This window comes from Drosophila eugracilis, unplaced genomic scaffold, assembly GCF_018153835.1.
Source record: "Drosophila eugracilis isolate 14026-0451.02 unplaced genomic scaffold, ASM1815383v1 contig_2154, whole genome shotgun sequence".
Classification (NCBI taxonomy): domain Eukaryota; kingdom Metazoa; phylum Arthropoda; class Insecta; order Diptera; family Drosophilidae; genus Drosophila; species Drosophila eugracilis.
In genome coordinates this window covers 455,438-479,486 of record NW_024573038.1, presented here as the reverse complement: position 1 = coordinate 479,486, position 24,049 = coordinate 455,438, and the positions used below count along the sequence as shown (strand labels likewise).

Genomic DNA, 24,049 nt, shown 5'->3' with positions numbered 1-24,049 from the left:
TGACTCCTACTTCCTCCCACCCCAGGGCCCTCTGCAACGCAATCCCCGGCTTTAATCAGCGAGCCTGCGGCCAAGCGGAGTGCTCCCATTAAAAGCGAAACAAAAACAGAGGCAAGTCGGGCAGGGGATTGGAGCTGAAGCTGTAGCTGGAAATGGAGCTGGTGCTGGAGCCCTCGCATCTATATCTCCAACTGTCTAACTGTTGTTCGGCTGTATGTGCCGGTCCATGTCGGTAAATCTTTATAAGCGCGAATAATTGGTTTCCTCATTTAATGCGAATGGCTGGCGCTAGCCGGGTGAAAGCGCAGAGAGGCATTGCAATCGCCATAGAAAATGCTTCACAATAAACATTTCTTTTGCCGCTTTTTCCCTCCAGTCCCGGCTCAGCCGGCTGTCGGAACAAACAGCAGGAGTCATAATATTGCAACAGCATCGGACGGGCTGGGATGGGATGGGCTGGACTAGGTGGGAGCTGGCGGGAGACGAGCACAGACGAGGCGTCAGCTTTGAGAATCGTGGATGGGAGCTGGGAAAGAAATTGCTGGAAAAAATTAATTGCATTTTCATTATGTTGACTGGCGAAGTCAAAAGAGAGCGAGCCAGAGCGACTGGGGCAGACAGACAAATGACATGGATATAGGCGCTTATTTTTTATCCTGTCAAGGGGAGATGGCCTTATAGGGGAGGACTAAACTGTCATTGCCTTCAACTTGGCTTGGGACATTAAACGAATGTGGACTTCGGCTAAGATAAAGCTAACAGGGCTGTTAACTAAGCGGAATGTACATATGCTCCACATCAGAGATTTCTTTAAATGGGCAAAAGGGATGTAATGTAGGCAGTTTCATCAATCATAATCCCGAACTCCGTGAATGCTTATCGAACCCCTATAAAAGCAATAATAAAGTGCGGGAAGAATGACGATTCCTTATCTGGAAAAGTAGCGACGGACCCAAGTTGATTTCACCAGCACAGGTTTCTATCAAAAGTCACAACTAAATCAGTGATAAGCGGCCCGACCATCACATGGTCCCCAATGAGATCAGCACGAAGCCAGGGCTCCAACCGGCAGAGACTCCGCCCCGTTTTGGGGAAGTGATGAGTCAGCAGACTGATAGGGAGAAAAACTCAAAGACAGATAAAAATATACGATATGTGCTACGATATAAGTTCGCTGCTAAAACTCTCGATTTTACTTTCGGTTAGTTAGTTACCTTGAAATCGCACTAGTTCTGAGGTGATGTTTGCGGGTGTTGTCGAAAGTAGAATAGAAGAATCTCACAGCGGATTGAATGAAACATGTGATAAGCCTGCTATTCTACTTGCTAAAGACCCGCCGATCGCGGAAAATCCTTGAGGACACCTTGGTATAACTCAGCACTATAATCCACCAATATATAGACACTACGCGTCCGATCCACCAGGAGCACCACAACCACACACTGCGCACTTCGGAGTTCAATAACGAAATAATGACATATTTTCATAGATATTGCTTTTTATACGATACTCCTTATCTGGCGAGCGATTCTTATTTACTTTACCTTTAGGTGCGAAAGTGTGAGTGCGGGCAGATAACTGGATTTGGATTGGGACTCTTATCGATACCTTGGCGGATGAGTGAGCAGTGGGAACCATCGAATGCCCAGGCTTCAGGCCCGATATGACGAACTTATGACGAATGTGTGCTGGACAAACACGTCTAATACACCCGGTAGATAGGGCAAACAGGTTGGGGTTCATAGCGCTGTGGTTCTATGGTCCCGCGATTGAATGGGAAGGGTTAGGACAACAGCGGATTCCAGGCTAACTTCGATATCTTTTCGGGAACGCAGCCGATAAGCGAGGTCCGAAAAAAGAGTCTCTCCATCTTGATAGAGCCCAGAGGTCGGAAGCGAGCAAACACAGATTCCAGAGAGTGACAGCTCCGAGGCAATAGAAATTGTGTAAAAAGGTCGTCGATAAGAAAACCCCAAACCGTATGTTTGAGGATGTGTTGCCGATCGGCGAGGTACACGCTTCCACTGAGGCACCTACCAGGCATATTTTTGAGATAAGATAAAGACGGGCACCTTCGATACATGCCGATCGTATGAACGCTAAGCTAGCTGAGGAAGAGATGGCAGCCGTCTTTTTTGGAAACGGGAATTGGGAATTCGATTTCATGGGATAATCAAATATTGTAAATTTCCGATCGGCCTATATCGTCTAAGCAGAGATCCTAATCTTGAAAAGTGGCATTACAGACCACTTTTCATACCTAAGATAAGTGCTGTGGCATACCCAAGTGATTGCCTTCCATCGATCGCCAGAGTTTACCTTGTGGCCCGTTGCTGTTAACCCACATTTCTTGTCTTATCGATCGGCTGGCTGGCTATTTCCGTCTTAGACTGTAACTATGTGGTTATATAAACCAGCTTTGGCCACATGGCCATCAAATATTAATTCTAGGTAAGCAGGCGACGAATTTCTTCTTTTACGATTTCGTTGCGCCCCGCTTTCGGGTGTACAAAAGTATGCGGCCATATCTTATCTTGATTCAAAGTGAAAAATATATACACACATCGATATGACCCCTTTGGCTCCCCGTCGAAGCTTCTCCGGTGCGATAAGCCGTGAGTAAACTTCTTGAGTTGGAACCTGTCCGGGTCATAAGTCTCCCCAACAGAGGCTCCTCGCGCAGAAAGGAAAGCTTTGACACTCTCACTGGGCTAAATTTAGAAGCCTCCTTCATAACTTTGACTGGCTAGTACAATCTTTATTTGACTTTGTTGCCGACATTGTTTGGGGGTTATTTCCATTATATGACATGGGCGACATGGTTCTGCAACTTTATAAGTATTTCCCCATTGATAGCACATCGATAGCTCGAGTATTGTGTTTGCACATGTTGCAAAACAGGGAAATCCGAGCACAAGTACAGCTTACGAAAGATCTTTCATCTTGGCTAACATTTCCTCAATGACCACGATAACACGGCTATACAATATTAGCAACCGCCAAGAATTTAATGAGATATTGGCAATATTTTCCCGTAGAATTGATTAAAAACTACGTGTCATGATTGCTGAATCTATTCAAAAACTGCATTTGTGGGAAACGGAATGGAGGCCGAGTAATGGCTCATTTAAAATGGAGATGAAAACGAGGAAAACTTGATAGAAAGGGGTGGTCGGGCGGTCGGGCGGGCCAGTAAGGAAAACTCGTCAATAAAGAAATAATAATTTCCGCTCCAGGTGAGTTGATTTTCAATTTCCGGCCAAGTAGAGAGAAGCACAAAAATGTTTCACCTCCCGCAACACAAATGCGATTCAAGAGATTAAAGGGCCAAAGGTCGTGGACCGCTAAAAAGTCACACACAACACGAACACATTTCACCTGCGGCAGCTTGCAATGAAAAATCGTTTAATGACACCATTCACACAGTGAGTTCAGTTCGGTTCAGTCAGTTCGGTTCAGCTCTGTTCGGATCCGAGGGCTCCCTGGGGGCAGGGACACCTATCCAGGTCCTTTTGACTAGGCTGCCTTTGCGCAGTCATTTCGACAGAGGCAGTCTGTCCGCCTGCCAGTCTGCCAGTCTGCCAGTCCGTCACTCCGGTGAGAGAAAGGCCATAGGCAACAATTGCAGCGTGAAAATGGGAGCAGCATTCGTGAGGAAATGGCAGGAAGAGGACATTCACCGGCAGGCACCATCATTTGTCAGGCTCTTGGCACGGCAATTAGATCTGCCGCGCGTCTATTTCTACTTGTATTTCCACTCCGATTTCAATCTAGTTGGGCCCTCAGAAGAGCAGAGTCAAAAATGCTTTTCCGCCTTTCGCCCCTCAACCATACTCTCAAAATCTTCCCCCATCAATCATCTAAAAGACCTCCTGAACTATTAAATAGTCGTTGATAACTGCATTTGAGGGATTCCCCGAATAGGCCATCACTTAGCATGGATATACAGCTCCTAGAAGGATCCTAGAAGACGACACCTGAGGGCAAAAGTAAACCCTGGTGGGGACTGTACTCGAGGTGGGCTGACTTGTTTATATACTTTTCCGATTTATATTATATGCGATCGAAGGAAGGCTGTTTTAATTTAGAGCCGTCCGTAGCCCCCGATAAGATATATACCTGCGTACAATGTTGTTGCCGCGTTCCACTTTTAAAGAAAGATTTCGATTTATGATTAGGCATTTGGACATAGGCAAACAAGCTATGCACCCAGCGGAGAGATAACGTCCGTTCTCGATTTGAGCTTGGGGCGCTGATAGATGGCTAGGGCAAAGATCGGAAGGTGTAACCACCCCTCCTCCGTCATCAGACAAACACTCCTCCTACCCTCGCATCACTGTCTCGCCCTTTCCAAACTCTTGCTAATTGTCCATGCATCTCATGTGTCAATTTCGCATTTGGCCAGCAATTTTAATCAATACACAAAAACCGCACGAAAGTCAACCAATGTCCTCACCGAAGCTAATAGGCGTGGTCACGCCCTACGCCCAACGCCCACCCACCTAAGGCCCAGTATCCCAGTGGCTGCTTGTCCAGGGGTGGGGAATGGGTTGCAGACACTTTTGAATGCCGCAGCACGTAGAGCTCGTTAGACATTTTCTTAAGCTAATATTTTCACAGCGCACAGCGAACACGGACATCGACGGGATCTAGGATTGGGAGAGGCAGAGATGGAGATGGAGAACGGAGAACGGCTAGCCAGGAGGAGATTATTCAAATGATTGGAAATTATCATGTGCTTGCATCCATTTTCGGGGCTGCCAGTTGCCATTTGCCGGGCTCTATGCCCGATGCTTCCTGGTCCAGGTTCGGTGTGCAAACAACAAATTGCATTTGTCATCTGCTGCATAAATAACGAGATAATACCGTAACATAATAACTGTCAATGGAGCCCTGCCACCAGCGATGCTGTCGTGACTCGTGGCTTGGAGGAACATGCTGCCTTAACGGAAAGTAAGTCTTAGTTCAGGGATTCATTTACGTGGATAGATAATAATATACCACTCCCCTTTCGCTTCCTCAAATTACTTTTACATATGCAAGCTTACATCTGACTTCCACAAGCTTCTTCAACCTATAAAATACATATTAACAACTATTTCAACCCACTTTAATGCAGAGTCTAACTAGTACCGACGTAATTTTAGTAAATCATCGTTTATCTAAACATGCATTATTAGTTTTGTGTTACCTTACCTGTTCTTGTGTCTTCGATAATTTAGCTTAAAGTTATAAACATTTCTTAGAAAATCTTAAATGTAAAATATTGTTTAGTTAATAATGTAATAGTAAAGTCATAAACAAAAGTTATCTGATAGGGATTCGTCACTGCATTTACTTTTGTTCTGTACTAATAAAACAATTTTAGTATTAATTAAATTATTTATTAAATTATAAATTAAGCCTACATTTTGATGTAAATTTTAATTCGAGAGAGAAAGATATTTTATGGAGATGTTTCTTTCCGTAAATCATGTTTTATCAAGCTGATAATTAACGTAATGGTATCTGGTATTTGCATATAATTTGAATTCATTTCTAATTTTCTAGCTCTAGAAACAGTACCTGCAACGTGTCACGTGCCCATCTCTAGCAAAGAGCAGGCATAAGTCCACCCTCCCCAGCACCCCTCCATCGAGCAGCAAGGTAATCTACTCGCACGTGAGCGGCTCTCACTCTGTCAGTGGGCGACAAATGAGAATTTGTATCGTCGATTTGCATATTTAATCAAAATTAACATGACCGATAAAATCAATTACACTCACAGACACAGGCCAGTGCTTACAAGGCTGCAACTGCATGTGCGAGTGGAAGGCAGAGGCAGCGGGGCACGCACCAAGGAGCGACAATTGCATTAGAACATTCCGTCCTGCGCCGCTCAACCTGCCGCAGCTCGCCTCATCTTGCCTCATCTCGCCTCGTGTCGTGTACGCTTTTCGGTTCGTTTGGCTCTCCAAATCCTTTTTGCAGGCAAATCTACGACCATGTCTCGCTGGCAAACTGTGTGTAAACTGCAATGCCCGCCCATCCCCCTTGGCTGCAATCTACTGCAGTGCTGCATTGTCACAGACACCTTGCCCCCCCAAGGGCCGCTCTCCAAAGGCTTATCCTGTCCAACATGCTTAAATTGTTTCTTCCTGTCACACTGATTTTACTCGATTTATTTCGTTTCGACTTGGCTGCTGCCGTTCTGTCTCTGAATTTATTTTTATGCCCTGCACTTACTGGCTTTAAGATCTGAATAAATATTCGAAGGGCCCTCGAGGCGAGCTGAGTCGGCATTTAAATTTATTTAATTGCATTTCACATGCAACCCCAACTATGATATCCCACTCAGTGGATATTCCTAGACTGCTCGAAATCCGTTAACACGCATAAATATTCATTGGGTTACCATGAGCACCCCTCGACCTTTTAGCCGGCCCAAAACGAATTCCATGCATTTAATTAAGTTCTCCAATGTCCTAATCCCTGTCCCGTCTTCCCCTCTAAGCAGGTCGCAGTTGGATTGAAATCCGAAAGGTGAAGTTGATTTTTCTGTTCAATACTTTCCCGACAGACAAATTAACGCCAATTGCCAGGAGCCTTTGGAGCGGCTTGAATCGGAGTCCGGATGCCTGCAGGTGGTATTGCGGGAGGACGAGTGGTTGGGCCAATGGTTGGCCTAGTGGGTGGACCAGGGCTTTCATAAATTCGCATTGATTGCGTTCAATTAAAATTCAGTTATGCTCCGACGGCGCTTGGCAGTTACAAGGGAATATTTTAATTAATTTTCACGCGCTCAGCATAAAATTTTCGTTGCCAAACCATAAGCAAATTTTATGTTGTCGTCGTGGGAATTATTTGAACTAGCAGAACGGAACTTTTTGACATTTATTTATTGGGATATCTCAAATAAAGTGACGTCAAAGCGTTAGTTTCGTCTCCTTTTGTTTAATCAACTGGAAACTAAAGATTACTGTGTTTTTTTCACAGCATTATTTGTTTCTTTGTCAACTTGTTGTTCGAGTTTAGTCCATTAGAAAACCAAATTCAATTCAAATAATAAAATGCGTTATAGTAAAATGTTTTACTAGAAATCTGAAAACTGAAAGCTGCAGAACTAGGTTTCTTTTTTTGCAAGAATATGTTTTTTTTTATTTGTTAGTTAACAAACGGTTATAGTTCTGTCTTAATAGCTTAACAAGATTTAAAGTCGAAGTTTTCTAGAACTAAAGTTTAGCTTACACATTTCTTATGTTACCTTGTAGGTCCCTCACTTTTAATAGTAGAAATATGTTTCTGATCTTGATAAAATAGTCCGCCCCTTCATTGTTCTCAAGTGGTTGAATCTAACTGGTACCAGACACATTTTTCTTAAAAGTGTTAGAAGAATTCAAGTTTTAAAGACAGAAAGTCTGAACAGAATGAAAATAAATACAACTTTAAGAGAAGAAGCCAGAAAAGCCATTCTGTGCTTGAAATGTAACTATGTTGCATACTTTCAGGCATTACATACTTTTTAATAATGCCCAATGACGACTTTAAAACAATTGTTGTTTCAACTCTTGAAACAGTGGTCGCCTTTCTCGCCGCCGAGCTGTCCCATCCATATCCATCTATCTATCTGTGGCATTCATCGACATCATCATCAGCCCACGCCCAGCCCCACATAGATACTTTGTCTAGCATTTCAATTGGCAAACACACTCGAGCTCTGGGAGCTACACGGGTTCGGAGTCGGATGGCAGCAAAAAAGATACCGCACACGCCGCTAAAATAAACAGTAAACAACAACCCCGATTCGCGTTCAGGTCTGCGCCGTGGCAGAGCCCAGAACTCCGAACCCAGAACCCAAAAGCCTTTCATCTACTTCTGTGCTCAAGTAGCAACAACAGCAGGATTCGCAAACAAGGACGGAGCCAACAAGGAACCAAAGTGCGATTTTCGAAAATGGCAAAAGTATGTTTTCCAAATCTGACTTTTCAAGGCCAACCCATCAGTGCAGCAATTGGGTTGGGAACTGGGGAAGTGGAATGTGGCATGTGGGTGGCGTAAATGCAAAGCAAACTTCGAGGCAAGTCTTCTTTTGGTCCAAATTGTCGCCATGCGGCGTCTGAATGTCAGATGTTGATTTTTCAAATTATTTGCCAGGGTTTCCCGAAGATGATGATGCCCTAAGATGGCGGTGATGACTTTGCCACAAACTCGGCCCATAGAACAAACACACATTTGTCTACTTATGTGAATATAGACATGGATATGTTGACGTTTCTCCTGGTGTTTATTCTAAACTTTTCCTGGCTTTCGGCTCAGGCTGTCCTGGCCCAGTCCGTCATGTGCATAGTTTTAGTTGCCAGGTTCGGCCCGACAGTTTCATATAGCAGACAACTAATAGGTTTTCTTTGGGCGTAGACTTAGTCGAGCTCTTCTGTTTGGCCTGGGCAAATTTACTTGGCTTTCTTGTCGAGCTTCTGTTTGGAGCCAAAGTCATATAGGCTGGCATTTTGTTTATAAACAGTTTAAGTATACGACGCGGTTTGCTTAAATGAAAACTTTACAGACTTACTGGGAAATTGAACTGCTCGTTTCTTCATATGAGAGTTACTAGTGAAAAGTAAAAAAAATACTGTGAAAAATAGCAGATTCGTAGTAAAAGGCAAAAACCACAGTGATTAATTAAGCACTTGGAAAAAGTTGTCCCCGCTGCTCGCTAATTAAATAATTCACCAAAAGTCAAGCATGGCGCTATGCCGCAGGCAACTTTTTCCTTTCAACGCTCTTCCTGCTTTTTATATTCTGTTTGCAGCTAATCTATGCAAAGTTGCCAGCGCTCACAGAAACTATTATGGAATTTCATTGAAAGTTGCAGTCGAAAAGTCGCGAATAAAAAATCCTAACGAAGGACAACGGCAGAACAGAAAGTTTTCCCCGGTCATAACGAGTCAAAGTTGCAGTTCCGTTGATAAACTCGCTGGACGGCGTCCGAAATGGTCACACATGCTCTCGATGAGCAGGAAGGACCTCCTCACCTTTCACCCCTCCTTCCAGTATCCCCTTTGTGGAAACCTGTCAATTTAAGCCGCTTAGAGGGACAGAAAGCGTTTTTTTGAAAACCTGCATGCGTCGACAGTGCGTATGCGTAACATTTATGCATATTATTTTCCATTTCTGTTTACTGCTCTCGTAATCAAAAATTTACATATTTGGGCCACCAAAATTAATTATAATGCACCACAATCTCGGACACATAAAAAGGGCTAAGGGAAAAACAGGGGAAAGCGTTCGGGGAGATTTATTATTGTCAGGGCTGCAGCATAACAGTTTTCCAAGAGACTTCATTCCGTTTTAAATCTTTGAAATAGTTTTAGAGTATAAAAGAGTGTAGTACTGCATTTTTCAGCTTTTTTTCTGTCACAAGCTTAGCCTACTAGACAGACTATGTGATTTTTATCCCTGAAAACCGATTTGAAATTGGAATTTGGAATTTGTTTAAATCGCAAGACATGATGTTTCCAAGGAGACAAGTAACATGTACCAGAAAGGACACGAAATGTGTTGTCCGTAACCCTGGCATTTAGGTTTGTGGGTTGTGGGGAGGGTGAGAAAAGAGAGAAAGTCATGAATACAAAATGTGCCGCAGCTTTTGGTTTTGCGGCTCAGTTGGGCGTTTCTCTACCCACTTCGTGGCGCACCCGGCCCTCGTCCTGCTCTCACACATGGCAAAACTCATTTCATGGGTCACGGGCTACAATCATCTCAGCGATTCGAGGGGCAGAGGGCAGGGAGGGTAGAGGCCATCAGAAACTGGCCAAAAATTGATTATGGCAGCCGCACTACAACACCAGAAGGAGAAGTGTGCTAGGGCAAAAAGGAAGCACAGCCGAGCAACTATCATCAAAATCCTATTAGTTGGATCTCTGGCAACGGCCAGCCCTTCTGGCTTTGTCCTTGCCCAGTTGCCTGCATTTTGTCAGCGTTTATTTGGCAAATTAATTCCCCAAAAGGTAAGCCAAACTTGCGATTTGAAACAATCAGCGAGACCCAACCCACTCCCTTTCATTACCCTCCACTCCAACTCCGAAGTCCTTTTGTCCTTTTTGGTCCGGCTGCAGCTGTTGTTTGCCCCAACAGCGAAAAAACGGAGCGACGGAGAAGCTCCAGGAACAGCAGCCTGGCCGAAAAGGGGTCGAAGAGCCCGGCGGTAATGGGACCCCCTGCGAAAGGGACAAGGACTACGCTGCTGGGAAAAACGAAGGCCCTGGACACACAATTTGTGACAATTCCTTTTTGCGGATTAATATTTGCTCTTCCCCACCGGGGAACTCTCTCACCGGTTGCGCCTTTATTTGTCTCGCTGCCCTTTTCCTGTTTGCCACTCCACTTCATGCAAATTAACTTGCCAGAAATTTTTCGGATTTTGCTGCATGGGAAGCCTGACTTCGAATTGGAATTAAAGCCAGACGCCCGGACACGTTATGAGTTTTAAAGGACACCCAAAAAGGCAACCCCTTACAAACTTTTTGGGAAGCTGCTCTGATTACCACCCGAGATTTTTGCTTCATTGTTTTAGGACTTAATTATACTGTCAGGGCCTTTTTCCTCACTGATGATTATTCTGGGATAAGCCAAATGGGATACCCATTCCTAGTCCCTTTTGGAAGTACCAAAAGCCAATGGAATGTTTTAGTTTCTTGAGGAGATCTTATATGGGTTTAAACTTAAGTATTAAACTTTCATTGCAATTCAGTTTTTACCTTTCTCCCCGAAAAATAGTTTCTAAACGACTTCAATAAATAATATTTCCTACTCCTTACAACTCGGGTGACTGCTTTGCCGATTCGGAGCAACGAAAAAGTGCTGACTTTTTCAAGGAGCTTTTCTTCGCATCCTTTTTGAAAGGCTTTCAAGTGGAATAGACGGGTCTGCTTTGACAACTATCCTGATATATGGAACTTGGTCTGGCCACGTCCGAGGCAGTCCTGGTTGCCTTGGACCTAAGACCTCAGTTGATGGACAGTAATTCGCTTGAACTTGCTGGCCAGCTCTCAGTCTTTCTGGTAGTTTTTACCTGAGGAGTGCAAAGCTTAAGGTTGATTCGAAACCGTCAATAGAACTGTTTGTGCTCGCTGTGTTGCAACTGGCCACTTGCAACCCATTCGGCAGTCATTCCAGCAGTCAAGTGTCAACATCGGCACAGCTCGGCACTTGCGTGATTTGTTTCATTGAAGACTTTTCCCCGCCTTTTCCCCGCAGCCATCCGATCCGATCCGATGCTAGAGATCGATGACGAAATGGATCTGCGGCTGCAGCAATCCGACTGCAAGAGCTCAGCTGGCGGACTACTGTTCTCTGCTGGCTGCCCCACAATTGGCCAACTAACCAGCGGTGCGCGATAACGACGACGATGGGATTGCGAAATTTCACAAGCAGCTTAAATCAAGTTTTTCCGCCAAACGAATGCCGCGCAGAAAATATGAAAATCGCAAGTGGTTTCATTCAGTTTTCATTTGCTGCTCGTTGACGTTGGTCGGCATTGATCAGTGCTGTCAGTTCTTCAAATATTGACCCCAAATACGAAGATGGCACTCTTGGAGCGGATTGCGCTGATGGTGGCATTGGCCACCTGCGGAGTTCGAGGAGACGACGGATTTCTGAAAGAGCCGCGTAAGTGGGTCAACCCTGGGATTAAAACATCGAGATCGGAGGATGGTTTACACTAATTATAGTCAATAAGTGTCGCCTGTCCTTGTAACACATGTCCTTAAATGCTTTAATACTCCTTGGTCTTGGCTAACACACACACGTGACTAACCCGCCCAGCAGCTGAAACTCGCTGTTCAAATTGCGCCAAAAATGTTGCACCACTAAACCGGATTTGTTTCTCTGAATTCTCTGTGTGTGTTTTGTTTGCCTTACTCGCACTCGATCTCTCGCACCCAATCCGAATCCAATATGGATCGAAACCGAACGAAATGAACTGAACTGAAATCAATTCTAATCGAACCGCAGCAGATTACATTAAAGAGTGTAGGATAGCCGACAAGGACTTTGTCAACTGCTCGACCCACAGCATTCAGCAGCTGTTCGACAAGCTCAACGACGGTGGGTAGAGTCCTGCGGTGGGAGGTTCTCTGTTCACAGTCTGCTACCGATTCCCAGGCATTCCCGGGCTCACCAGCATCAAGAGCTTCGACCCCTTTTACCTGAACCGTATCCGGATAACGCAGGGCAACAGCAACGCGATCAACCTCAAGGTGGAGCTGGCCAACGTCAAGATCATTGGATTCGGGCACACCAACGTGCTGGAGAGCCAGTGAGTGGAAGATATATTTTACGCATTGGAACTGCTGTGATCCACCACCACTTTTCCAGGGTCTTCAAGAAGGACTACAGCTGGAAGACCACGTTCACGCTGCCAAAGATGAAGCTTCAGGCGAACTACAGCCTGTTTGGTCGAATCCTGCTCATCCCGTTGAATGGAAAGGGGCAGGTGTTCCTAGACGCTGAGAACATGACGGTCACCATGCACACGAACACGCGACTCTACTCCAAGGGAGGATTCACCTTCTACAACGTGACCAGCCTCCATGTGGACTTCAAGATGGATGGCCTCAAGTCATATTTCTCCAACCTGTTTAATGGCAACAAGCAATTGGGTAAGTGGCTGCAATTCCAAAAATGCAAGGACCAAGAATGGCCTTTAACCCCTTTAAATGTCTTTGACCGCAGAGGACAGCACCAACAAGTTCTTCAACGACAACTGGCGTATGCTGGCCGATGCCCTGTACACGGTCATCACCCAGACCATTGAGGATATTCTTCTGGACGTGCTGAAGAAGATATTCCACTTCATTCCGGCAAACTTCTTTGTCAGTGACATCCCGACGCCAGAACAGCTTTATGGGAAGGCCAAGCCGAAGCCGAAATGAGACATTGTCTGTAGAATGTGGGAATGGGGATCCGGGCAAGGTAATGCTGTAGTCCAGCCAATAAAGTCTGTGGGAAAACTTCATGCGGCTTTTTATATGGTGCAGCACACATGGTTTTTGCCTCCTCTCGAAGGCATTAGTGTCGGTCAACTGTTGCCTTTGTCCTAGGAAAGTGGTCTAGCAGAGAAAAGTGAAAGAACTAATGGCGCCACCTTAATCAGACATTGTTCGGCCTGGTCGTGGTAAATATATCAGGATAGACGTCACTGCGCAGACTGTCCGATAAAAAGTGCTGGTTATACAACTGCATTCGGCAAATAAAGCAGTTAACCCACAGGGGTGCATGAACAGGAGGTGGGGACTCCCCGTGAGGGTAACCGCACATATGGCAAAGTCAAAACCGGAACCAGGGCCTGAACCAGAAACAAAGGCGGAGCCGCGTGTTCAAATTAATTGCCGCAAAAACAGTCTCTCAGACCCCAAATTAATTTACATTTTTTATTCGCGCTTTTCCTTCTCGGCCATTGCGTTTGCAGCCTGCCAATAATTTGCTGCAACTGCTGATGTTGCAGCCGCAATTAAAACGTTTGGCGCAGCGGCGGCCATTACAAATGCCAAACAATTAGTTTAAATTTAATGCGCATTGCGTTTTCGGCATTTAGTTGCAAAATTCTGCGGTTTTTTTTGGTTGCCTCTTCCCTCCTTTCTCCCTGACCTTAGGCTTTTCATTTTTTCACCATTTCTCGTAGAGACGGGACAAAACCAAAGCGACAAATCCTGTGCGTGATTGCAATAAATTCGCCGACTCCTGGACCGAAGGCGGCCTCAAAATGCAGCTTGCACACAAGGTAAACAAACAACAGCACGATTCCAGCCCGCAAAAGGGTGGTTGATGGAGGGCCTAGCGCATCCCCGAAAGGACCACCAGTTGACGACAGGAGGGGAGCAGATAGAGCCAGAAGACAAACACGGAAGGAAAAACTATGCTGGAGTTGGGTGTCCGGGCTCAAAGTGCGGAAACAGTCGCCGTCGCCGAAAGTATTTCAATATTCCCAGCCAATGTTGCCCAATATTTGCTGTGCCTGAGCATCGGCTTCTAACCCCTTTTCCCGCCGCTGAACCCAACAATCCGTGTTTTGAGTTGGCTTTTGTTTTGTTCAGCCTAAAAGTATGCCACGAGACTTTAAACTTTTTTAAAATGTGTATTAAAGGATTTTTATCATTAAACAAACTAATAAAATGTATTAAACATTTTACAAACTATGTTGATTTCCCAATTGGGACGAGTATTACCAAATCTGTGTAAAATTCTAAGTGTTGTCGTTCTACATGCAACACATTCATATTCCCAAATATGATATTAATGTATTAATTTATACAATAGCTAATCTATATGGTTACATAAAAAATCAATTATAGTACATTCATAATATATAAATATGACATCTGAAAAATCGTAAAATATTTCTCAAACATTGCCTGGTTAGCGTTTTCGTTGGAGCTTTGTTTAATCAAAATTTGAAAGGAATAAAATGTATAGTAAAATTATTAAAGTGCGCAAATTGTTCGATGATGATTTTCAAAATCATATAAACGACTTAAATAGCGAGAATTCAAGTTTTTACAGATACAGTTTTGTAAGCTAATAAGGAAGGAATTGCTAATACTCACCCTCCAAACGGTAGTGATCAAATATATTAAACTCTGCAAGAGTATAGAAAACACATCCGGGGATATACCCTCTTAACGAACCTTCCTATTGTACAGCTCCACCCTTGACTAACGGCCCTATTAGAAGCCATAAATTAAACATTTAATTATAATGTCCACTGCTATGGGCCAATTAATTAATACATAATTTCAAATTAAGTGGTGTCATTTGACAAGGGTTAATTCTCCGGCAGTGCAGCAACATGCCGAACAACATCGACCTAAAAATGTGCCACACAGCAGCACAGGAGTGCATGAACTTTAAAGCCCAAATAATACGAATTTATGGCCAAATAATTGCAATCTCATTAGGACACTCGGCCGGCAAACCGAAACACGGACATGACACCAGCTCGAACCGGGCCAATTTGCCGTGTTAAAATAAATATTCGCATTTTGTGAAATATTTAACAATAATTGAGCGTAAAATAATCGCCCAGCCCCACAACTCTACCCTCCCTTGACGCAGATAAAGCCGTGGAAGGACCCAGACACAGTCAACTCTGATACTGCGCTCCCAGCCAGCAACATCCTGCATCCTGCGGCCTGCATCGAGCATGCAGCTCCCAAAGGCCGAGTGCGTTAATTGCAGTTGCCGTTGCACAGGACACGGATTGCGGCGACAGCGACAATTGTAATTAAATAGACACCACACAGGAGACCTCTGCTTACTCTGCGCCCCTGCAGCTGGCGAGGTGTAATGGGGGGTGGTAATCTGGCTTGGGGAAGGCAATGGGAGTACCAGGATAAGGATTCCCTTACGATTTCATAGCATATGACATAGGGAATTAAGTTAATTCTGGATTATTTCTAGGTGACAGTGCCAGAACTAAACAAAAGATTAAGTACTATTATTACAATAGTAGATATTTAACTTAGTATAGTGACTTAACAGATAGTATTAATCCCCATGACTAGCTAGAAATAAAACTAGCTCGTTATAAAAAACAAAGTCAAACCACTGTGCAGACGAGCTGTTCATTTATTGAAAGTTATTGAGTTGTTGGCATTAATTTTGCATACACACGTAAGTGGAAAATATAACGCACCGGTTTGGTGTCCGCTGACAATTTTCGACCCCCTTTAACAAGCTCCGCTGCGTTAATGCTAATCTCGTAAAAATAAACAACCTTTCCGGCCAAATCGATGGCCAGGTCATTACGCCAATTGCTGGTCATTGTCATTTGGATCGCAGTGGACTTAAGTGAATGAGTGGAATAGAGGGTAGAGGCGGATGGGAGACCGCCCCTCACAAACTGCCATCAATATTCCGAATGTTTAGCTTATTTGCGAAAATTTGTTGACACACAGACCTACCAATCGCGAACGGAACAAGCAATCAAGGAGCGGCAGCAGCTTAGCAGACTTCCGCCAAGGATGCCAGGGTGCTCAAATGCCAGGAGACGCCCTAGGCAGTCGCATCGCCTTACCAGATTTTATTTACACCTTCTGCGAAAATGTTTACACTTCAACAGGCAGCGGCAATAAGAAGAGGCAAGCCCAGTCCACCCACCACGCCCAAAGCTCTCCGGCGAAATGCTGAAATGAGCAATATGTAAACCTCCAGGATGCCAAAGGCAGATCCCCAAACAATTGAAAGTGGATTTCCACCTGAAAAAAGTTACTCAAACAACTCAAACAGAAAGCTAAAAAAACTCATAAAATAGGGAAACTGCTAAAGGCCCTTGCATAATGCGAAGATGTACGAGAATGCGAACTAAGACGTGGCAGGACCAGCACAACAGGAGAGCTGGGAGAAGGAGACGTTGTCATAGCGTAAATTTATGTAAAAATTTGTAGCCATTGCAATAAGTTGGTCGTCGCCATCGCCGACGGCTCTAAGGAGCATAAAATTTGCGTGCAAGACCAAATAAATTCCTTCGATCCAGGGCATTTTTTTATACGCATTTTAAGTGTGGACCGCGGCAGGAGTCAGCACTGGGACTCTTGGCTCCATTTAATAGAAGGCAAGAGATATCACTTTATTTTAAATGCATTAAGAACTTTGGCCAAAACTGATTACGAAATTTGCCCAGCCTTTGTTTGCCTAGCCCTTCATGATGTCTGAGCCCGAGTGAAGTCGAGCCAATGATGTACAGGGAAGAGCTGGCAAGACTGTGAAATTAACTCTCAGCTGGCAAATGCCTCGGAGTGCAAATATTGAGCTGAGTCGAAGGGGTTTCACTGCCTCAATCTCCACCCTCTGCCACGAAAGAATGGCAAACGAAGATGGGGATTTCTTAAGATTCACTTGGGAAACTGTTGCCCACTATCGTCCCCTGTTATTTTTGGCAATCTGTTTGTTTGCCGATTGTCTGTCAGTTATGCTACTTATGGCTCATCCTTTATTTCCAGCTCGAGTCCTTCGGCTCGTCCTGATTTAATAAGAATCCTTTTTCCCGCCTTGCCTCCCACTCGATGCAATTAACATAATTTTTATAAGTGGATTTTCATAGTTGAACAATCTCTAGAACGCCTCCCCCTGCCCGCGGCATTTGTAAAAACTTTAAATTTCAATTCACTTAAGCTCTTTTGGGGAGGAGAAACTTTCGCCAGGCCATTGAACCCAGGGCGGTCACAATTTTCACGCATTAGGTCTTCGAATGTACGGCTCTTAGAGCCGGATAGACTTCGAATATAGTTTAACGCCCTTTCGCCTTTCTTTTTACTGACTGAGTGCTTGCCACCCGAGGGCTTCATTTGCATTCCAGTTGAGTTCGGGCCAACCGCTGTGATTTCGATTGCAGATCGCTGCCAAACCAGACTTTGCTAACCCAAAGAACTGGGCATTCGGGCTCACTCGATTTCGGGGTTAAGGTCTAGCGGAGATCCCATTAAAATGTAGGCGGCGTCGCTGCAGGAAAGACATATGATATAATCAAGGGAGGAGGCTATGAGCGGGTCGACGAACTTACCAAATCATAACTGGATACTGTCTTTCATAATAATGCCGGATCTATAATTGTGGCTAAGACTCTTTCGCTACTCACGTGCGGCTCATCAATATTCCCGCCTCCTTTCGATCAATTAGCATATCTAACCCCATTTCGCGTCTCTTCTCCGGCGGATACAAGGGCCCGGGTTAGCCCAGCTCAATTTATTTTCTGGCATAATGTATGCGCCGGTTATTCCACAAGAACTCTATTTAAATGCAATTTGGAAACGGATTTCAACCGGCAATGGCAATAGAATCGCGTTTTATTTGGGCACCTGATGGGAATTCACGATTTGGGTTAACCACAAGCTCCAGTCCGAAAACCCAAATCAATCTGCGGCAATGTGACAATAATAATTGATAACCTTAAAGCTGAAAAAGCGCGAAACGGCTTTCAATTCACTCGCCGGACAAACGCCGAAGGTGAAGCGAACCAAATAAATTCAATAAAAGTCACTCAAATGTCGATAATTGAAATGCGTATACAACGCCAGCCACAGCAAATGCAGAAAATAAGCGAGGCAAGAGGCCAGGTCGGCCAGAAATTAACATTTTTATATAACAAATTTAATTTGGACAATTCAACCGAAACGAAACGAAAATTGCATAAATTTTATTTGGGGTGGAAGGACAACTGCGACAGGTGGAAAGTGGGAAAGGGATTTGGGAACTCGACTCGCTTTTATTGGCCCTAAACTGAACCAAACTGCCGCTCAATGAAACTCACATATAAACCTGGGAATTTTCTAGACCTAATGCCGACCGCTTCAGCTTCTGCCGCCGAATCCATTACTCAAAGTAACGCTCTGACGTGTACTGTTCGCGCAATTAAGTTCGCGCCCCGAAATTATGTACTGAACGGGAAGCTCAAAGGAACCGCTCTCCTCTAAGTTATTGCACTTTTCTACGGAAGATTTATCGCCCTCGTTGCGAACTCCGTTTAGATATATGGTGTGGGTAGAACTGTTTGCTTTTTTCGTTCTCATCAAGTGACTCATGGGCCTTCATTACGACTTCAGCTGCTGTCAACGACTCTCAGCTACGGCAATGTGCAGTGCATCCTTAATTGCAAATTCGCTGGCAGGAGAATGGGAGCAGCCCAGAGATCCCCTTTCTAGGTCTGTGCTCAGCGAAAAATTTTAAATATTCGCAAGTTTTTATCGTCCCAAACTTGTGGGAAAGTTCCCGCTCCTTCAGTTGTATGGCGTATTACGTGGCCTGGATGGGTAATATTGGATAGTTAAACATGGACCAGTCATGCGGTTGTTCACTGAAGAAAAAGTTATCTAAGTACCGGAAGAAGTCACTTTTCCCGCTGGTACTTATCTTTCTTTAATGGGTAAAGACATCTTGATCAATTGGATGTCTCCGTGAGGTTTATATCGTGTTCTTTTATATATATCAAAATAATATACTTCCAACCTATCCATTGTGGTAATAATAATTCTAAATATAGATCAAATATTTCAATGGGTTAACCATAATCATATGAAATATATTCATAAATTAGTTTCTTAAAACCCGATTCTTGATATATTTAAAGAAGGTTCTTCTATTTTGCTCAATAATAGAATTTAATTTTCAAGTTTTTGATCGCAAGTGCCAGGGAGAAACCTATTCCTCTCGTTTTCCAAATGAAAGATGCAATCCTTGCATTTTCCTTGTGTGTATGAGTACTTACCATCATCACCCGACTGATATCAGTCCAATCAGCCCACCGGAATATGCATTTGCAGAGGCACCGCTCCACACACACTCTAAATCATTGTCGTCTGTTGCTCATCAGGCAGCCCCTCCGACGCCATTATCGTCGTCATCAATTGCGCTGCCGGTGGCTGCTTGCAGACAGCTTGTCACCGTCGGGTAAACATGCGAATTTCGCAGTTGAGCAGGCAAACACGTGACGAGGCGGCGGAGGAGGAGGAGAAGGAGGATTGCCAGGGGGCGGAGGACAAGATGAGGCGACAATGACGACGTCAATCGTGCGACAAAAGGCAGCTTGAATACTAAAACAGGGGGGACTTGGGCGCGAATCGCAGCTTTATTGGGTCTCCTGGGAGTACAGAAGATCCCGGGAGAAACTTAGACATATCTCAACCGAGACTGAACCTCTTGAGGTTGTCGAATCCCTTGGACTTGTCGATGCGCCCGTAGATGTTGGACCGTACGATCAATCCGACCTTGGGCTTCGAAATCACCATGCTGAACCGGAATTTGGTCTCAGGCAGAAAGCTAGGGAGCATCTCCTCGTCCACCTTGTAGTTGGTTAGGCTGTAGGTTCCAGGCCGTATAGGGCAGTCCTTGAAGAGGTTGCCGTGCCTAAGCAGGTCGTCGTAGATGCCACGCAATAGCGGGTCCGAGTTGCGCTGCTTCATCAGCTTGCAGAAGTTGAGGGTGCGGTTGATCAGGGTGGAATAGTTCCCCTTGTCCGTCTCCAGGCCAACGTCTACCGACAGCTGTACATCCTCTATTTCCTCGAAAGTCTTAATTTCCATGCTCAGCTTGGAGTCTCCCGACTCGTTCTGCAGATCCACCCTGAGGTCCACGATCTTATCGTTCGCCTCGAAGTCAACGTTCGTTAGGATGACCTTGAAGGAGCGCTGGCGACAAAAGTCAATCAACCCATGGCTCGACTCAAGCCGTTCCGCCACAACTCACCCAGGCTCCGGTCATGGGCATGAACACCGCCAGAATCAGGCCAACGGCAAAGAAGCTTCCGGTGAACACCTCGCGCATCTTGCTCCAATTATCCACTGGGACTGGCCCTTATTCAATTAGTCACTATTTATATGAAAGCAATTAAGATTAGTCAGGCCTCAGTGGCCGGCAAAGTGGTCCGGACATTAGGCCCAGATGCCCAGTGTATGGGACACGTGGCCATGGTGAATTAAGCCAACTAAGTGGATGGACTTTGAAAAAGCATTCAGGTGTTTCAATGCTCAGTCAATTTTCGATAAGATCAATCTCAAAAATTGACATTTCCATATAAATAGGGCTCCGCCTGCCGAGAGTGGCAGAGAAGTCAGTTTACTGCAATCGTTCCATAATGTTGATATACACCCTGGTGCTGGTGCACATCCTTCTTGCCATTTTCCATGGCGCCCTAGCCGAGGTAAGAGCTCCAGGAGCAAATGGGGGCACCAGAGTAATCCCACCTCTGATTGATTCCAGAAAATGATGCGGCCCAAGTTCAAGGACATCAAGATGTGGAGCGACGAGAAGTTCGTCAGCCACAAGGTGGTCTACGACAGCAGCGACCCGCATCTAAACTTCTCCATGGAGGTGCACCAGGAGCTGCACGACGTGGACATTCACCTGGAGGTGCGCATCACCAACAAGCTGGACCCGCTCTACACCACCACTCTGAATACCACCCTGAACGTGTGCCGCATCCTGGGCTTCGCCAACAAATCGCCAGTGGGTCGCTTCGTCCACGGATTCATCCGCGAGTTCGGAAACATCGTCGAAACCTGCCCCATCGCTAAGGTGAGTGGAGTGCTCTTCACGGGGCTCCAGCTGACCCTCCGTCCACTTTCGGTCCCGTTCTAGGGCCGATACCATTGGCACCGCATTCATTTAAAACGTCCATTACAGGGCTCCTACTTCATCAACAAGTTCTGGTGGCCCGAGGACCCAACCACCGCCATGCTGCCCGAGCTGGAGTTCGAAATCATCTGGCAGGCCATGCACCTGGACGCCAGCAAGAAGCGCACGCTGATCATGAACGACCACTTCGGAGGAGAGTTCGTCGTCCAGGACGTGAACAACGTCAGGCCCGGCATCTTCGCAATGCTACCCAAGATCGCCTAAAGAACCGCTGGGCTCGTTTCTGCCCCGGGATGAGCCACCCAGTTCCGTCGCGTGTCCCAATGGTATTTACTTAATGTTATTCAGTGTCACTTTGTGTTACCCAGAAAGCAAGCAAATAAATTTGCCCCAGAAAGAGCAAATCTTGGAGTGGTTCAGGTTCAGTAGGAGATTTATATTGGGATATAGCTGCCCAGCTACCAGTCGCCCTAAAAATGTTTAACATTTCCATTACTTTCACGTCCTACTTTGGGCAATAAACACAAATTTGCATTCAAAATCGAATATTTAAAGCATTAAAAATTCAAGTATTTAATTTGCATTGCTAACGTTCTTTATTGAGAAACTCGTTGAGCAGATGGATTTAAAGTAAAACATGAAATAAAAATCGGATACCAAACAGATCGAATTAAAATTAAAGATGAATTAAAAAACAATTGCGATTTAATCAATGAAACAATCTCATATGAGATGAAAATCTCTTCTAAATTGGCTCAAAATTCCCCGGGAATCCATCAATGTCAAAACGAATTAAATTTTTGATATTAATCAATGCCGGAATCTGGACGTGCTGCTCTCGAATTCTGACACTCGGCATTTTCGGGTTTTTGCAACATTTTCAAATTGAATTAAAGTGGGAGGACGTGGCAGTTGGATTTCGGGAGAAACAAAAGGGCCTCACCATCAAATTATTATTCAATATACTCGCAATGAAATGTTTGTGACTTGTGTCGTGCTTATTGTGATCCGCCAGTGACAGTTTGCGAATTTAAAAACGCTTTTGGCTATTTTTTAGCCTATTGAAGGTGCCACTTGGTATGATTTATGCGAGTTTGAGTTTGCCAAGCTTTGGATTTGGTTATTTGGTCATTTGCCGATTGGCATATTGATGCAGTGTCGGTGTTATTGAGGAAGCAATAAAACGACAGCAACAATGGGGAATGCTAAAAAGTTCTCGGCGCCCCTGCCTCGCTCCCCGACTCGATGATTTCCAATAAAATTTCAATTTCATTTACCAACGATAATAGGCCGGGAATGGAAATACAAATCTCTGGACAAATCTCCTCCAAACAACTTTTATCAATTACCTGACCAAAAGCCACCGAAAAAGAGGTGTAAAAAGGTAAATTTTATTGTGCTAAGCCCAGGAATCCCGGCCCTGGACCCAATGCGCACAATGCATTTGTTTTCACTTTGTTAAACTCAGGAAACTTTATCCCAGCCAAGAAAAAGTTCAGGGGTCAAGCCAGCGGCCATTTAAGCTCCATTAGGCGGGCACACAAAACGACCAAACGCCTCGCTGCTCAGGAAGCACCCCGGTCTAAGAAAATTCATTGTCCCAGTCTCCCAGCTGGGCCACCTTACCTCGCCCAAAGCAGACCAGTGGCCCAAAGGGTTGGCCCCGATCTGATTGCTGCTCAGTAAATCTTGAAAAATTGCCATTCAATGCTAACGTTTTGAAAACATTCATCAATAAGTTGGCTGCGACTCAGCCCAGCGATGAGAATTTGTCTAATACGGCATCCCAGTTGTCGCACTGTCCAACAATATTCCCATTCAGTTTGGTATTCTGCGAACGGGTACTGAATATTTCTCTCAGTGATGATGCAAGACGCACATATGCCACAGAACCCAACAGCGCAGCCGAATGGCACTCCAGCCAGCCAGTCAAATCTTCCCATTTGGCTAATAAATCCTTGAGCAGCTTATTGAGCAACGTCTGCGCATAAATATTATGGCTGGCAACTGGTCAGGGAGAGCGTCGATGCCAGAGGACCTGGAATGGCACCAAGGACTCGACTGTAGTCAGTTTTCACTTGACTACGTTTCGTCTGCTCCCTCCCCTTAGCTTTCCATTCCCACGATTCTGCCCTCTGACAATAAAGCGACGCATTCTCGTTCGCCTCGAAAGTGTTAAATAAAGCTCTATTCCGGATTGAAAGTATCCTTTCATTGGGTAACACAGCTGCAGCACTAGTTATTATCGTCTATCTAGTATTTCCTTTTATTGAAGATTTAGATTAAGATATACTTGTATTAGATTAACGTTGACTGATATCCTTCATTGTCATGTTATAAAAATCTAAAGCATTATTTTATAGTATTATATCATATTACATATAAAGTATATAAATGATAGAGTATTATATACTTGTCAACTCTTCGACCAGGATACCTGAGCTGACATTGGATTGTGGTTGGATGTCGCGTCGGTATGCCTGCTAGTCCAGGATTGTTTGCCCTCTGCCATGGTTGTTGTTGATGTCTTAAGTATACTCGCTGCCCTAAAAGGATATGCAAATTGTTTGAATAGTAAAGGACATGCTAAACAATTTCGAAGCCTCGAGTCTCTAGTTTAACAAACAAAAAAGGAAACAAAGCCAAACAAAACATGTCTCTTTCCCAGCTGGATGTACATATTCTTTTTTATGGCTTTGCTCTTGGGTGCTGGTCAAAGGAGTTTCCTTTTGGTCACAACACTGCTGCTTGTTGTTGCGCATTAAGTTGTTGCTACAAGGACACAGGACATTCACATATCTAGCAGCTGAGAAAATGGTTTAGCATTTCACACTAGCTGGGTATAAATCACAGATTCCCCACCTTATTAGGCATCCACTTCCCTTTTTTCCTCTTATTGCCTCTGCTCTCGGTTTATTGAATTATTTGATTATGGCAGGGGAAGTGG

At 44.7% G+C, this 24,049-nt stretch overlaps 3 protein-coding genes across 4 annotated transcripts; 2 read left to right on the top strand and 1 right to left on the bottom strand.

Annotated features, from left to right (window-relative positions):
• The first annotated feature begins 11,561 nt into the window (after positions 1-11,561).
• Positions 11,562-12,911, top strand: LOC108116752 (circadian clock-controlled protein daywake). Of its 2 annotated transcripts, none has more exons than XM_017228770.2 (5): positions 11,562-11,646; positions 11,995-12,084; positions 12,142-12,295; positions 12,355-12,638; positions 12,712-12,911. In XM_017228770.2, exons 1-5 carry the CDS (start codon positions 11,562-11,564, stop codon positions 12,909-12,911), a joined length of 813 nt encoding a protein of 270 aa, XP_017084259.1. The 2 variants fall into 2 exon arrangements, with proteins under 2 accessions (XP_017084259.1, XP_017084258.1); XM_017228769.2 differs by having other exon boundaries at positions 11,992-12,084.
• A 6,738-nt stretch (positions 12,912-19,649) lies between these two features.
• Positions 19,650-20,292, bottom strand: LOC108116753. The gene is made up of 2 exons (XM_017228771.2): positions 20,215-20,292; positions 19,650-20,156 (listed from the first exon to the last, which is right to left on the bottom strand). Exons 1-2 carry the CDS (start codon positions 20,290-20,292, stop codon positions 19,650-19,652), a joined length of 585 nt encoding a protein of 194 aa, XP_017084260.2.
• Positions 20,293-20,561: 269 nt separating this feature from the next.
• Positions 20,562-21,486, top strand: LOC108116749. The gene is made up of 3 exons (XM_017228768.1): positions 20,562-20,668; positions 20,728-21,042; positions 21,151-21,486. The coding sequence occupies exons 1-3, from the start codon at positions 20,603-20,605 to the stop codon at positions 21,364-21,366; spliced, it is 597 nt and encodes a 198-aa protein (XP_017084257.1). The 5' UTR covers positions 20,562-20,602; the 3' UTR covers positions 21,367-21,486.
• The last annotated feature ends 2,563 nt before the right edge of the window (positions 21,487-24,049 follow it).

What these genes read in the sequence shown, in the direction of transcription:
- LOC108116752 (XM_017228769.2), top strand. Translation starts at nt 11,562, where the DNA reads ATGGCACTCTTGGAGCGGATTGCGCTGATGGTGGCATTGGCCACCTGC. An exon ending in CGGATTTCTGAAAGAGCCGC is followed by an intron (nt 11,647 to 11,991) that starts GTAAGTGGGTCA and finishes ATCGAACCGCAG; the next exon opens with CAGATTACATTAAAGAGTGT. An exon ending in TAATGGCAACAAGCAATTGG is followed by an intron (nt 12,639 to 12,711) that starts GTAAGTGGCTGC and finishes CTTTGACCGCAG; the next exon opens with AGGACAGCACCAACAAGTTC.
- LOC108116753 (XM_017228771.2), bottom strand. Translation starts at nt 20,292, where the DNA reads ATGCGCGAGGTGTTCACCGGAAGCTTCTTTGCCGTTGGCCTGATTCTG. An exon ending in TGCCCATGACCGGAGCCTGG is followed by an intron (nt 20,157 to 20,214) that starts GTGAGTTGTGGC and finishes TTTTGTCGCCAG; the next exon opens with CGCTCCTTCAAGGTCATCCT.
- LOC108116749 (XM_017228768.1), top strand. Translation starts at nt 20,603, where the DNA reads ATGTTGATATACACCCTGGTGCTGGTGCACATCCTTCTTGCCATTTTC. An exon ending in TCCATGGCGCCCTAGCCGAG is followed by an intron (nt 20,669 to 20,727) that starts GTAAGAGCTCCA and finishes GATTGATTCCAG; the next exon opens with AAAATGATGCGGCCCAAGTT. An exon ending in AAACCTGCCCCATCGCTAAG is followed by an intron (nt 21,043 to 21,150) that starts GTGAGTGGAGTG and finishes CGTCCATTACAG; the next exon opens with GGCTCCTACTTCATCAACAA.